General features: G+C 45.0%; 1 protein-coding gene across 1 annotated transcript in view; it reads right to left on the bottom strand.

The window, feature by feature from the left end:
* Positions 1-15,177, bottom strand: part of SLC7A5 (solute carrier family 7 member 5) — a 63,792-nt gene that overhangs the window by 32,785 nt on the left and 15,830 nt on the right. Inside the window, 1 exon segment of the mRNA XM_050922603.1 lies at positions 7,158-7,283. Coding sequence (XP_050778560.1) covers positions 7,158-7,283 — 126 coding nt within the window.

Below are 15,177 nucleotides of genomic sequence, written 5' to 3'. Positions count from 1 at the left end.
GACCTCAGAGCCAGCCAAGCTGCTGCAAAAAATATTTCAAACTTGATGTGTACGTTGCTACAACAATAATTGCCAGCCAAGGATCAAATTCACGGAGCTCGTAGTGCTAAGAGTTCCTTTTGTCCAAAGAGTACAATGATTAGTCTAAAAGAAAACAAGGACACACAGAATAAAAATTTATTTCCTACGGAAATGGGATTTATTATCACCCACCTACTCAGAGTTTAACAGGCTTTGAGAAAAATTACCCATTTTAAAGAGCCAGCACTTTATACACAAGGTCTATTGATATTAGCGTGCAAGAGATCCAGCAACCAGATGCTGTGCAACCTTATGTGATACTAACGTAATTCTGTTACTGGAGAAAGAAGAAAAATAGTCCCCTTGCTGTATCACTCCTGTAGCAGGCTTACAGCTCTTGGTGAGATTACAGAGAAGTGCTAGCTTTGGGAAGATGGAAACTAAAATACGAATGGAGGATGAGAAAGGGCACATGAGAGGAATAAGTGAATCTAGCAGACGATCATTGAGACAGATTCTTCCATTGCGAGGCTGGTGAAAGTAAGTATTAGACAAGGGAGATTCCTCTGCCTCGCATTTTGTTAAAGAAAAAAACTAAACAAGCAAGAAGGGTAGGTCTCTTGAGTTAGGGCAGCTTGTAAACATGGAATGACTGTGAGAGTTATCTACTTCAGGTAGAGAGATTCTAAATAGAACAGTCATGTACAGTCCTACCTAAACCCCATGCGAGTAATGAGATTCTCCTGCCCAAACCGCACCATGAGTTTCAGTTGGATAGCTTTATTATTAATTATTTGCACAGTGGTAACAGCCAAAGGTTCCAATCCTGATTGGGGCCCTATTGTATTGGGTGTTGTATTAACACAAAGGAAGACACGGTGTCTGCCGTAAAGGGCTTATTGTCTTATTGAGTCTAACTGCATTACTCTTCACTTCCTGTCCTAAATGTACTTCAGCAAGAGCTGTTAAACGTGCAGTGCATTCCACACCAGAGTGGCCTGTGAAGTACCTCAGAAATGCAAGATCCCATGGAATGCATCCTGACATGTCTGGGATTTTGTAGGATGTGGGAAGATCAACCCACCAAAAACTGGAAATCCACGTTTAACATCTTCCATGCAAACAACGTCCCAAAATGTATTTACAGAGATAAATAGTACCCAACATACTCTTATATTAGCAAACCTCCATTTTCATGAGGGAACAAACAAATAGTGTTTATAATCCAGTCAACCTCTGACCCCTATAATCTGCCCTGTTGTGCAACTCACGGGGACCTAGGTAGGTCTGTTAAAGGGCTGGAAAAAAGGAGCACCCAGCTCCCATCAGGAAGGCTTTGCTGGAGGGACTGAGATATAAAACACCCCTCATCGGTTGGCAGAAATGTTGCTTGCTGACACAAGTATGCACTAGTGCTGGAGAGAAAAATGAAGAGGCACAGAGACAAGGAAGAAGGGAGGTTATCAAGTAAGATTGCAAAAGAGAGACAGAGTAGAGAGGTGATAAGGGAGGAAGATATAGGATGGTTGCTACATGAACAGGGCTAAATTCTACTCTTGGTTACACCCGTGTGTCAGTGGAGTTAATGTGGATTTTATACCTATGTAACCAGGAGCCAAATCTGACTCATACTCTGCAAAAGACCTGAGGGTAAGATTTGTGTGGAGTAAAAGTGCTCCAAAGATGTACAGCAGTTTTATTATTACTATAATAAACAGAAAATAAAAAAACAAAGATTTCACTTGCCCCAGGGTAATTACTGGGAAATTGGAGGAGAGGATTTGTTTGTGTTTTTTCCTTCTTCTTCTAAAGGTGATAAAGTTCAGCAAAGCAGGAAGGGGGAGGGAAGTATATTTTGCAACAAAGCCTTGAACAATGTTCCTCTAGAGCTGTAGGCACTGAGTTGGAAGGGGAATAAAATCCTCTGAAGAAGCAAGGAATTCTGCAAAGACAGCAGTGTCTCCCAAAGGTCAGGCAGGAATTTAAAAGGGGGGGGGGGGAGGGCAGTGAAGTGAATTTGCCAGGAAGAAGCTAGGATGGACAAGCTATAAATATGTTATTTATCCGCATTGAACAAAAAAAGTGCTTGCATAGCTCCCTGAAAGAAGTTTCTTTTCATAAAACCCAGATTTCAAAATTCTCATCCACTTTTATCCAGTCATATGGACACTCTTTTTATAAGGGTAAGTTTGCTTGCTAATCAAATCTGAGATAAAGCATTTCATTGGCCTGCTAAACCCAGGGTTGTGAGTTCAATCCTTAAGGGGGCCATTTAGGGAACTGGGGTAAAAATCTGCCTGGGGATTGGTCCTGCTTTGAGCAGGGTGTTGGACTAGATGACCTTTTTCCAACCCTGATAATCTATGATTCTATGATTTCCCTATCTTTGAGAAAGTTGTAAGTTCACAGGGTAACTATACAAGGAAACAACAAAAAATAAGCAGAATACTTCCTTTGTCTTCCTGAAAAGAAATCTTTTATTTTTTTAAAAGCTTATTTTTAAAATGTTTCAATTAATAGAGAGTTTAGTGCTAGTGTCAGCTGACAGTGCCGGAGACTGAAGTCCTCTGATAATTCAGTAAATTAGCACCAGTGCCACTTATCCCTCGACTGCCCAGTCAACATAACCTCAACCCAGTCCTGGAAAAGCCACCTGTGGGGCGACATACTATTCCCTGCCCCATTTAATCCTTGGCTTCTCTGCAAAGACTGCCAATAAAAGGGCTAATTACTAATAGCATTACAGTAGTGCCCACTATGTGCTAGGCACTTTCCATGCACACAGGAAGACGCAGTCCCGGCCAGGATGAGTTTACAATCTGAGCACACCAGCAACCTATGAAAGAGGGCAGGTGGGCAAGAGAGTTAAAACATACAGCCTGAGCATTTTTAAAAATCAGTATCAACTACCCCCAAGCGCGCCTACATAACTGTTATTAGTTGGTCAATTTCTTATAGTCATCACACTAGAAGGATATGAAGGATGACATGGGAGTGGCCTTATAGACTAGTCCAGGGAGGATGTTCCATACATGAGGGATGATGTAGACAAAAATGCACAGATAGTTCTGGGAAGATAATGACAATCATGGGGCTGTTTTTGCGGATGCAGACTACTAGGAAACGGACGGGAACCCACGAACCAGTTACATAAGGACATACAAGAGTCAGTGCATAGCAATTCTCAATCACTGTGGATCTTGGCTGGTTTCAGCCTAGAAGTGACAGGCCACCTATCCAGCATCAATGAACAGAGCTGCCCTCTCCCCCCATCTGCTCACCCTCTGGTTTGCTTTCAGCCGTCAATAGAGGGCACAATTTGATCAGTTACAATTGTCCGTCTATGTTCCTGAAGACCTGCAGGAACCAGCATTGTAAGGGATATCCCATTTCTGTCCCACCTACCTCACGGGTGCTGAATACAGACTGGTGGACGATTGTCATATACAGCTGGAGCAGCTTAGGTCTCAGCACAAAGCCTGCAGTTCACATTTACCATGGCAATGTGCAGTGTGTGACTGACAGCCAACAAAGATAAGGGCTTTAATTAGTTCTTGATGAATGAACATGATCCTGTTGGAAACACTGTGTCCTAGCTGCTAGAGGAGTGGTGTGCTCAGGTCACCATTGGGACAGATATTGCAACCCCATGCACTATCTTCGGGGATCACATTGTATTACGTTTAGGAATGGTTTATGTATCGCTATGGGCCAGGGATTGTATAGGCGGGGGGGGGGAGACCACAGCCTCTGCCAAGAACTAAACACAGTGCAAGACAATTAAGGCAAATCACTCGGGTTGTAACCACCCCCAGAGAGGTACCACTCCCTGAGAAGGCTTGCCGATACGGGTTCAAACTGGATTTTCCAGAGATCAACAGACAACCTCAGGGCTTTTCGCATAAAAAGGCTGACTTTAAACTGACTCAGGGCCTTCTTTCTGACCCAGCAAATGGACAAGACCATCTGTTCAAAGGGGGTGGAGGCAACAACCCTGGCGGAAGTGTTTAAAATACTTTAGCCTATTAGGACTCTGTAAGATTGATGGGTGACACCTGGTGAGCTTTTAGCATGCATGCAGGAACATTTATTGGTTTTTGTGTCTTCTCTGTAACGCTTTTACCTTACAAATAACTGTATTTTGCTTTGTGGAGGCTGTTTGGTAAGTGATGTACACTGCTGTAAGCCCTGGAGAAAGGGTACCCACAGGTGCTGGACTCTGATGGGGAAATCACAGTGACGTGTAAAGGGACTGCAAGCCTAAAGTCCAGTCTGGAGAGAGACAGAGAGGTCTCTGCCCAAGAGAGGTGACAACTGGGAGCCTGAAACCTTAAGTGGATGTCCTTGCAGAAGGCAAGGAGGGGTTCAAAGGTGCAGTTAACCTGAAACTGAGAGAGTTATACAGCCCGTTTAAGGGAATTTCTGTTCTCTCATGAACTAAACTTGTATCTGGGCAATAGCAGACTCCACAAAAGCTCTGGGGTGGTTTTAAATATTTGAATACATATTTTTAAAAGTCTTGGTGACAGAAAATTGGCATTTGGTGCAACAGTGACCTACAGCAAGTTCCTGCCCAGACAGGAGTGCCCGTTTTGCAGTCGACTTGTAAATTAACCAGGATTTTCTATTCGTCTTATTCCAATAAAGTCTCTTCTGATCACTTGCATTGAGCAGTGGGTCAATTATCCACATGATCGCTAGGGTCCTCCTCACACTCTGTATAACATGTCAGGGCTTATAGAAATATTAGTCACCTTTAAATGTACCAATCTTTTATCATGGAGACTTTCTCCTGGGCGCTCTGATTTCATTCAGAATTACAGCCTTCCCTTTTCATTAAGAGATAACCTTCTGCATTTAGTGATCAGGTTACCCAATAACATTGGGCTAAAGAGATCAAGATAAGAAGATGGACACCGTGTTATTTAATAAATGTTATTTCGGCCCTTAGATTTTGATCAAATTAAACAAGGAACCAAATTAACCAAAGGCTGAATTAAGTGGAAGATACCTTGCATGGTGGAATACTTTGTGTACCATTAATATAAATTCCAGCAATCCCTTTACAGATGTAAAATATGGCAGCTTATCCATAGACAAACCCATACACACCCCATCACACGCTCACCCACTTTTATAAAGGGACTGCTGGAAACATCACTCAAGCACACAGGAAGAGAACAGACTTGTATTGCATTTATTAGAGCTTCTGAACACACCTTTGTATAATTTTTTCTGGGGACAGATTCTCTCAGAGTAATTAATATTTCTGGACCCATCTGAAGGTTTTTTTGGTCTATTATGATTTTTTAAAAACACAAATAAATATATTCTGGAAGTGGGAGGATATAAGGACATTCTGAAAGCTATGTAGCCAATTGCTACAATGCCCTGAAAGGCAGAGGGGAAGGGGAATTAGACTAGATTATGATATTACTATTAATTTATTTTTATTACTGTACTGCCTAGATACATCCTGAAATTTGCAAGATAGCCTTGCAGCCTATAAGCCTGACCCTCAGGACAATGAAAACAACCCTGATTTTATTTTTAGCATCACAAAAAGGCTAAATTGAGTCATTAGGATGTGTTGTGTTGAGACACTATGGTGACTGTGGGCTTGTCTACATCACAAAGTTGCAGCGCTGGTGAGGGGGTTACAGCGCTGCAACTAAGGAGGTGTACACATCTGCAGGGCATCACCAGCGCTGCAACTCCCTGTTTGCAGCGCTGGCCGTACTCCCGTTTTGTCTCGGGTGTAGAGGATCCAGCGCTGGTGATCCAGCGCTGGTAATCAAGTGTAGACACTTACCAGCGATTTTCTTGACCTCCGTGGAATAAGCAGGTATCCCAGCATACCTGAGGAAGCCTCTGGTAATCAAGCAGGTCTCCTTCCCCGGTTTGCTCTCGCGTTCCCCAAACCCCGAGCAAGCAGGTCTCCTTCCCTGCGGTTTGCTCTCGCGTTCCCCGAACCCCCGTGCAAGCAGGTCTCCTTCCCTGCGGTTTGCAGGGTGGTTCGGGGAACGCGAGAGCAAACCGCGGCGAAGCTGGTCTCCTTCCCCGGTTTGCTCTCGCGTTCCCCGAACCCCCGTGCAAGCAGGTCTCCTTCCCTGCGGTTTGCAGGGGGGTTCGGGGAACGCGAGAGCAAACCGCGGCGAAGCTGGTCTCCTTCCCCGGTTTGCTCTCGCGTTCCCCGAACCCACATGCAAGCAGGTCTCCTTCCCTGCGGTTTGCAGGGGGGTTCGGGGAACGCGAGAGCAAACCGCGGCGAAGCTGGTCTCCTTCCCCGGTTTGCTCTCGCGTTCCCCGAACCCCCGTGCAAGCAGGTCTCCTTCCCTGCGGTTTGCTCTCGCGTTCCCCGAACCCCCGTGCAAGCAGGTCTCCTTCCCTGCTGTTTACAGGGGGGTTCAGGGAACGCGAGAGCAAACCGCGGCGAAGCTGGTCTCCTTCCCCGGTTTGCTCTCGCGTTCCCCGAACCCCCCTTGAAGCCGCCCAACAGCGCTGCAGTGTGGCCACATCTAACACCACTTGCAGCGCTGGTTGCTGTAAGTGTGGCCACTCTGCAGCGCTGGCCCTATACAGCTGTACTAATACAGCTGTAACAACCAGCGCTGCAAAATTGTAGATGTAGACATACCCTGTGATTTCATGATGTAACGACAGGACAAAAATTTCCTTCCACAACTGACAGAGAATCAATCCCTGATCTTTCCCCAGGTGAGAGGCATAAGCAGCTCCACTATCAGTTATTTGGCAAGAAAACTAATTCAGTCGTACTGAGAATGATGGAAACGAGGAAATCCTTATCATGTATAAATCCAGGTGCAAAGGTATCACTGCTTAGTATGTGCACTAGCTTGGAGTTGGTGTGTTTGTTTTTAAAGATAGTGGAAGGAATTCAGTTAAAGTTGCAACATAGTATGGAACCTGTTTCAAAAAGGAGCTTTATGTGCTTTACTGTTTACATCTATTGACATTAAAAAAAAAAAAAAAAAAAAACCAAAAAAAAACCCACCAAGGTCACACAAGAAATAAATGGTAGGGCTAGGAGAACCCAGGAGTCCGAACTCCCAGTCCCCAGTTCTAACCACCAGCCTTGCACTCTCTCCCTCAGCAAAAACAGGAGACATACTCACCCTTCCCAATCTGCACAAAACCAAGAATGATGATCAAAGCAAGAGCCAGCAGTTTCGCCGCTGCAAACACATCCTGGACGCGGGTGGCGGCTTTCACGCTGTAACAATTCACCGCGGTGAGAAACACTAAAGACAGAGATAAGGAGAGACAAATCAGTTTCCATTGCAGTGAATCTTTAGAACACAAAACATACCCTGAGACTTCTCATGGGCCTTTGCTTTCTGTTAAAATTTAGTAAACACAAACTGCTGAAAGAAAGAAAGAACAAACAGAGCTCACAACAAGTCCATCTTAGGACTTTCTTGCTTTCTAAAGACTTGGTAGAAAATCTCTCTATTATTATTAGAGTATATTATATTAAGTAGTAACCCTATGTTACTTAATGTAGTATAATCCCTCCATATTATCCACAAAGTCAGAAATCTCTAGCCCCTGAGAATACTTATCTGACACTGGGTCTACATACTCCCTGGAGTACATTATTCCGTATAGTCAAAGGTTTGCCATATTTTAGCTAACACAGGTTAGGGACTAAAAATAAATATTTAAGATATAATTATCTTGGGATGAATCCCTCCCTCTCCCTATTTCTTGTCTTCAAGAAGGTGGTCGCTACAGATTGCAACTCTCTGGAGCAGGGACATGCCTCCTTACATGGGTATAGTGACACATTATAAAAATGCACTAACAGTAAAGTACATGGCTTCAATGTCTCCTAAAGCATCCCCGTTACTCCTATGGTCAAGCCAGCTTACATATAATCACCATGGAAATACAGACTCCGGGAGCTATTTCTAGAGTTGATATATTTATTACCTGTATTACAACAGCACCCAATTGAAATTGAGGACACATGCTACACACAGTACAAACCCACAGGAAAAGAAAATCCTTGCCCAGAGGTGTTTAAAGTCTCAGGAAACAAGACAAATGCAGAGTGAGAGGGAAAGGAAAAGCAACATGTGCAAAGTCACAATGCAGGTCGGAGGCAGAGCTGTGACTAAAGGTACGTCTTCACTACCCACCGTATCGGCGAGTAGCAATCGATTGCTCGGGGATCGATATATTGCGTCTCATCTAGACGTGATATATCGATCCCCAAACGTGCTTGTATCGATTCTGTAACTCCACCAACCCGAACGGAGTTGCGGAATCGACAGGGGGAGCTGCGGACATCGATTCCACGCCGTGAAGACGGTGAGTAATTCGATCTTAGACACTTCGACTTCAGCTACGTTATTCACGTAGCTGAAGTTGCGTATCTAAGATCAATTTTCCCCCATAGTGTAGACTAGCCCCAAGAATCAGGTCTCCTGACGCCCAGACCAGCGCGCTGTCCACTAGATCACACTGCCTCCATATAAAAGCACAAGGCATTTTGCCACCTTTAATGTGAAAGAAAGCTGCTCACTAATAAAACCTTTTATTTCCTTTTAAGCAATTAAGTGATCAGAAGATCACAAGGGTTTTCATCACATGGTCACTCTTCTTGTCCAGCTCCACTCTCCTGCTGGGGAGATGGACAAGTAGCGCCACGTGAAACCAGGGTTAATGGTATGCCATATAGTGGGCAGCGGCCCATAGTCTGTTCTATGGAACTCTCCTCTGTTCAAACCCAAATCTAAGCACATCACCTCTCTCCAATGCACAGACACCCAGAGCTTGGATCCAGTACCGCATCCATCTCCCTGCTGCTGGCTGCAGGCCTGGATCCAGGCAGTCACTGAGATGTCTTTGGGCATCTGATCTTGCTTCTGTTTTTCCTGAGCCATGATTTTGCACATGGGTTAGTGCTGATCTTCTCGCATGTGGGCTGCAATGTATATTTTTAGTCCTCAGAAGCTAGATGAGTTTTCTAACAAGACAACAGAGGAGGAAGGCAGCCAAGCGGGGTGGTATATATTCCAGGAAGGGTCAGATTAGCCCCCAGGCTACTGTACATTCCAATGCATGGCTGTCATCGGTTTCTTTTTGCAACAGGCATCTGCCTACAAATCACAAAACAACCCCCATCCTCTATCAAACTACCGTCAGCACAACCCGGACTCACAGGATCCTCGGCCAAACACAGCAACACTTCCCCAAGAGATGTAATATACAGGTCATTTATTCACGTCCCAGTTATACCTTTCGTGCTGTGGCAGGACTGGTGTGATTTTGAAGGCAGAGGGCAGAAGAGAGTGAGAATGGGCTACAGATTCACACACACCAGCTTCCCCGGCAGTCTGATCAGAAAGAAAAAGAGAGACAACAACCAGGAGCGGCTGTCAGCACCATGTGACAGTTCTGGCCCAGATTGAACTCATTGGTTTCCCTCTGGAAACGAGAGGAGGGGCAGCGTGGTATCAAGCATGCCCAGCTGACTGGGCTGGAAGGAGTTAAAGGGGGACGTGCCTACACACAGAGAGGGTGGACAGCGCAGAGCCCTGCAGTCCCACCACCAAGGATAATTATTATATTCTGCTCTCCACAGGCAGGGATGAGATGGTCACATTATCATCTTTCCACTTTGTTCAGATGGAATCAAGGCAACACAGCCGACCACACACAAAGCCTTCCTCAAGCGTCTGGGAGGGCTAGCAGGGTCCTACTCCTCCAACCCGACATCTTGCCGATCAGCTCTTCTCCTTCCGCCCTCCCACTGATGGGGTGCAGCAACAGGTTCCATTTCAGAGGCGAGGAGAGTTCATTTGCAGATGGGAAACCCCCAGCCAGGTGGTACTTTCCGCAGTTTTTAGAAAACGATATGATTATTCTCTTAAGTAAGTATTCAGCCCACTTCCCCCCAAGCTAGCCAGTGACCCTTCTCAGCTCCCCGCACTCAGCCTGGCCAGAGAAATCCATAGGGAGCTGGAGTCTGAGAGACGAGGTCCTACCCAGCACTACCAGCAGCTGAACTGCTTTGTCACTGTACCACAGTAGTGCCTGGGCACCCCAAGAAGGGAGATGGGCCCCAGTGTGCTAATATCAACATTGTAGACATTAAGAAAAGATGATCCCTTCTCCAAACAGCTGTTTTGTGCAGTGCTGTGACGAGCCTTACATCCATAATAGGTCAGAGTTTACATTTCAGGTACAGCAGACATAGCATGGGTGTGATGCTTGGGGTTTTCCATTTTCAAATACTGGTGGGGGGCTCATTTCCTTTCCCTTTTTTTGACAGGGGAAGAAATAGGGGCTGAGATCCTAAATAGTATAGTCACCCATGACTTCCCACCTGAACATTGAAGTGATTAAAAAGCTGGTTTTTCTCGTCTGGCCATTTGAAACAGACACCCCAGGGAGAGCTGTGCAGAAAGTTTAGGAAACGTGGAAAATGCTGAGACTGCACAAATTGCTAGACACATTTGTGCAGGCAGTGACTTAGACTGTGAAATTGGACATGCCCTTCAGAATCTGAAGGCTGAAAACCTGAACCTCAGGATTGATGTACCCCAAACTGGCAGAATCACACCACTGAAACCTCCAAACTGTATTAGTTAATATTCTACATGCCAGCTAGTAGTAATTTTCCTCCATCTATGGACTTACAGCCAAAGGTCTCCAACAGTTAACTAAACCTCACAGCCACCCTGTAAGGCAATAAAGAGAGGAAAAGCTGATAATCTAAGTGGGGTGGAGGAGAAAGGAGAAAAACACACACACACACACCCCTTACTTAATACTTTTGCTTTTAAATGTTCTAATCTGTTAGTCCTGACTTGCATTTGATGGGGTCTAAACATCTGATGAAGCTGTTGCCTTACTCTTCCTGAGTACATCATGTTCAGAAGATACACGCAGTGGAAGGCAAGTTCAGGGAGTGTCTGAATGAATGAATCATCCTAGTGAGTGGATTTCCTGGTGACGCAGCACAGCCGAGCATGATTGCATCATTCATTCAGACAGCACAAAAAGCTCACCGTAGCACACAGCATGGCAAGTACACCAGTTGTTCTAATGCCCAAACTCTGCCCACCCAAGGACTGCAACAGAAGCTTGGCAGGAGCTTGAAGGCTGAACCAAATTTGTATAAAGCAGAGCAGATCACACCCACCACTGTATAACTTTCTACCAAGGACCGTGGTGGATTCGCCATCACTGGCTATTTTAAATCAAGACTGGATGTGTTTCTAAAAGCTCTGCTCTAGGAATTATTCTGGGGCAGCTCTCTGGCCTGTGTTATGCAGAAGGTCAGACTAGATAATCACAATGGTCCCTCCTGGTCTGAGAGCCTATGAAAGACAACGGGTCCTAAAATGAAATGCTTGTTGTTGCAACTCTCTTGACAATTAGAGGGGTTTCTGTTAAAGCTCCTGTTTCTGGAATCATATGAATATGTGAGAATTTCAGCTTTCATTTAAACAACGAATTCTGGCCCTCATGGTTGTAGAGAAAAGCATGCAAGTGTGACCCAATGTAGCCTAGAGGCTCAAAACTAAAAGAACCTAAAATGTTTGTATATGTATATATCATAATTTTTAAGCCAATCAGGCAGTTTTGGGGGGATACAACTCATGAGTCTGAATGTTGGGGGTTTATGACACAAACGCTCCATCCTGACCCAGAGCTGCTCTGTGTAGGACCTAAAGTCTCCCCCTGTGGTTCCTTTCAGGGTGGATGTAGTTCTGCATTGCATCCTACATGGGCTGTGCTTTGGCTGACCTGCTTTAATGTACAGGAGAGAGCACAGGATTGGGAACGGAAGGCGCTGTAGCAAACTGAAAAAACCCTTCTCCCCACCCCACCCTCAGCAATTAAAACCCACAGAACATGGCTCCTTTGCTACAAATTGTTCAAGGGAGATAGGACATATCTCCATGCCTCATTCCAATGCTACCAAGTGGTCTGACTTTGAGGTTATTCAGTAGGAAAAGAAGCAGGCAGCACTATCAAAGCTCAACAGGAGCATGGCCCAGAGATAGAGCTCCTATCATTGTGTAACGAGTGAACACACAGCATCTACATCAAAGTATTTTCTTAGAAGGGGCACTGTTAAGTTAGCTATTCTTTCTATAAAACAGCTCCCGGCCTGGGTAGGGAAGGCAACCTTAGGGTATGTCTACACTAGGGAAAAAGGTGTGCTCAAACAGGATCATTTACACACAATAGCTTCCACCTTTTAAAACACAACTCCGTAGTGAATTCTGGAGAGAACCTAGCATTCACCTCAGCTAGCAAATGTGTTAAAACACAACAACTAACCCTGTTTACACATGGATTTGAAAACATGAGCTAACACTAACACCCTTTCTCACCTAGTATAGACAGGCCCTTGGAGTGTTAACATCCATTTACTCTTCATTTAGCCATTTCGTTTCCTGTGCGACATTCCCTTCAGCCTGCACGCTAAATGCTAGTCTCTTTCTGGCCCCTCTGGTTGCAACCTAACCAGCAAGGTTGTGCTAGAGGGACTGGAAAGGGCTGCCTAAAAACCCTTCACCTGGTTTTAAATGTAAAATGTTGTGGAAGTATTTGTATTCATCTCATTTTTTAAATTCACCTTGAGCACCACCCTGTGATATTGGGCATTAATAGAGGAATGACTTGCATCAGTGCACAGGGCTGAGAAATCCTACATTCGACACCAGGCTCACACATTTTCTGGGCTGGGGCAAGTCATGACTTCTTTATGCTTCAGTTTCCCCATCTGTGAAACAGGAATAACACTTGCCTACTGCACAGGGATGCTGCAAAATTAATGTATGTAAAGTGCTTTCAATGTTAGAAGTGCTATTCAAAGCACTAAGTAATATTGTCTCATCATAGGCCCAAGGGTGTGTCTCCACTATTAAAAAAACAAACCCCCATGGCAGTTTCTCTTAGAACTTGGTCAACTGACTCAGGCTCAGGGGGCTAATGCTACATGGCTAAAATAGCAATGTAGACATTCCCTCGTGGGCTGGAGCCTGGGCTTTGAGGTCCTCCCCACTCACCGGGTTTCACAGCCTGGGCTGACATGTCCACATTGCTATTTCTAGCTCCGTAGCACAAGCCCTGCAACACAGTGGACCTGGGGGCTCTGAGACTCACTACTGTGGTGTTTTTTCTGCAATATAGACATACTACTAGAGAGAAGAGCACGTGGGTAAGTTACACTGAGCCTTGAGGACAAATTTCCAGTGCTGTTCCATTTCTTAAGAGAGCTCAAGTGGAAAGGGACAGGATTCTTTGATGCCTAAAGATTTATTACTTTGATCTGAAACACTGTGCATTAGAAGCAGGGTTTGAGTGGAAGACATTTACCTAGGGAAACTTCCATTCCCATTAGTTCTCACTCAGAGTGATTAGCTTGGGACTTGCTATCTGAACCAAGGAGAATGGCGGTTGCCCCTCCATTAAACAGAGTCCTAGCTGGCCACTGCTTTAATCTGAACAGGTGCAAAGCAGGCGTCGCCATTCTGAGAAGGAGAATTTCAGCCCATGTTGAACATACACAGTGAGCTGATCAGCCATGTCTCTCAGCTGGAGCTTTACAGAACTAGGGTAACAAGAAGCTGTACTGATCTCAAGAGAGGAGACAAAGCAAATTTCAAAACATTTTATTATACAATCCCAAGAGGAGGGTCTGCTCATAAAGATCCATGTGCCTTTTCAGCTCTTAACAGGAGGTTCCTGCATAGTCCTTTCAAGAGATTTTAAGGGCAGCAGATTCCACAACGAACTGGAGAGCAAGAGCCCAAGGATTTCAAGGAGAGACAGGGTGATCTTGTGATTAAGGCATTAGATTTGGAGTCAGGAGCTATGGGTTACATTCCCAGCTCTGCTGGTCTCCTGGCATGAACTTGGGTAAGTCACTTAATTTGTGCCTCAGTTATTGAGCTGTATAATGGGGATAATACTTTCTTACCTCACATAAGGGACTAAGGACAAATTCATTCATGTGTGCGATGCCATAGTGATAGTGCCCACAAGCACTTACATTTGACCCACTGAGCACTAGCTTTTATTAACAAATTTCTTTAAACAGATTCCAAAGGGATTTTATTTTAAACAAGATCACCCACTGATAGCACCATGAATAAATCCGTTCAAAAAGGGATGCTCAGCCAGCACGGGAAAGCCCACGTGTACACAGGCTCTGGGTGGTTGCAGAGCAGAGAATCCAGATGTTTAACCTGAAGGTGTGGCTCTGCCCAAAGCAAACATGACATTACTTACACTGGCTTGCAGGCAAATGAGGGAAATTGCATAAGAAACACCATGACTCAAACGCACGGCAGCTACAGTGCCACACGACACCTTGGAAGAGCATGAGAGTGGAGGAGTCACACCCAAGAAAATTCATAGTAAATTCCAAGGAACTCTGGCTACTGGATCTGGACCAGAGACCAGAAATCTAGAGCAGTCAGGACAACCCCCAGGGAATACTGGTGGGCGTGGGGGAGATGACCCAAAACTAACAAGCAAGCAGCAAACCAGGAGCCCTCTTTGGCTGTTATACTAGCCCTGTTCCTAGGAAAGGGGAGAGGGGGAGAATCCGATCTGATCCTGTGCAGTGTACAGAACAGCTGCTGTAAGGGAATGGGGTTTGCTAAATATGTGCACATGAAGTATAGAACACTAGTACCCACCTTTCGGGTCAGGAAGTCAATGCTATTTACACGTGAATAAATCTCCAAACCCTGGGCCAGTATGTAAATATTGTAACTGCACGTAACACAGATGTGACACAATGAGTCAATGGGAGAGCGGGAGAAGAAAGCCCTGATTCTCAGCAGCCTGCTCTCACTAGTACAGTTTATGGAAACTACACACTTGAGTGCATCAGTTACTGCTAAACGCAAGAGATAATGACTGTCTAGATGACTGAGATGCATCTGTTTTACTATATACATATCCCACTATGGAAGGAAGCCCCTGCCCTCAGCTACTTCTTTCCTCCTCACACTTCATTAGCTGTACAAATCTCAGTTTTTGGACTGCGGTGGTTACCAAGATACCCTACATTTACACTGTGCTCAGGAGCCATGCATTGCTTCGAAGATGTAAACTGAAAAATCCTACACTTCCATGAGAGGTAGCCAAATATCCCCATTT

Source organism: Gopherus flavomarginatus, chromosome 14, assembly GCF_025201925.1.
Source record: "Gopherus flavomarginatus isolate rGopFla2 chromosome 14, rGopFla2.mat.asm, whole genome shotgun sequence".
NCBI classification, from domain to species: Eukaryota; Metazoa; Chordata; order Testudines; family Testudinidae; genus Gopherus; species Gopherus flavomarginatus.
This window is presented reverse-complemented; position numbering and strand designations above follow the sequence as displayed.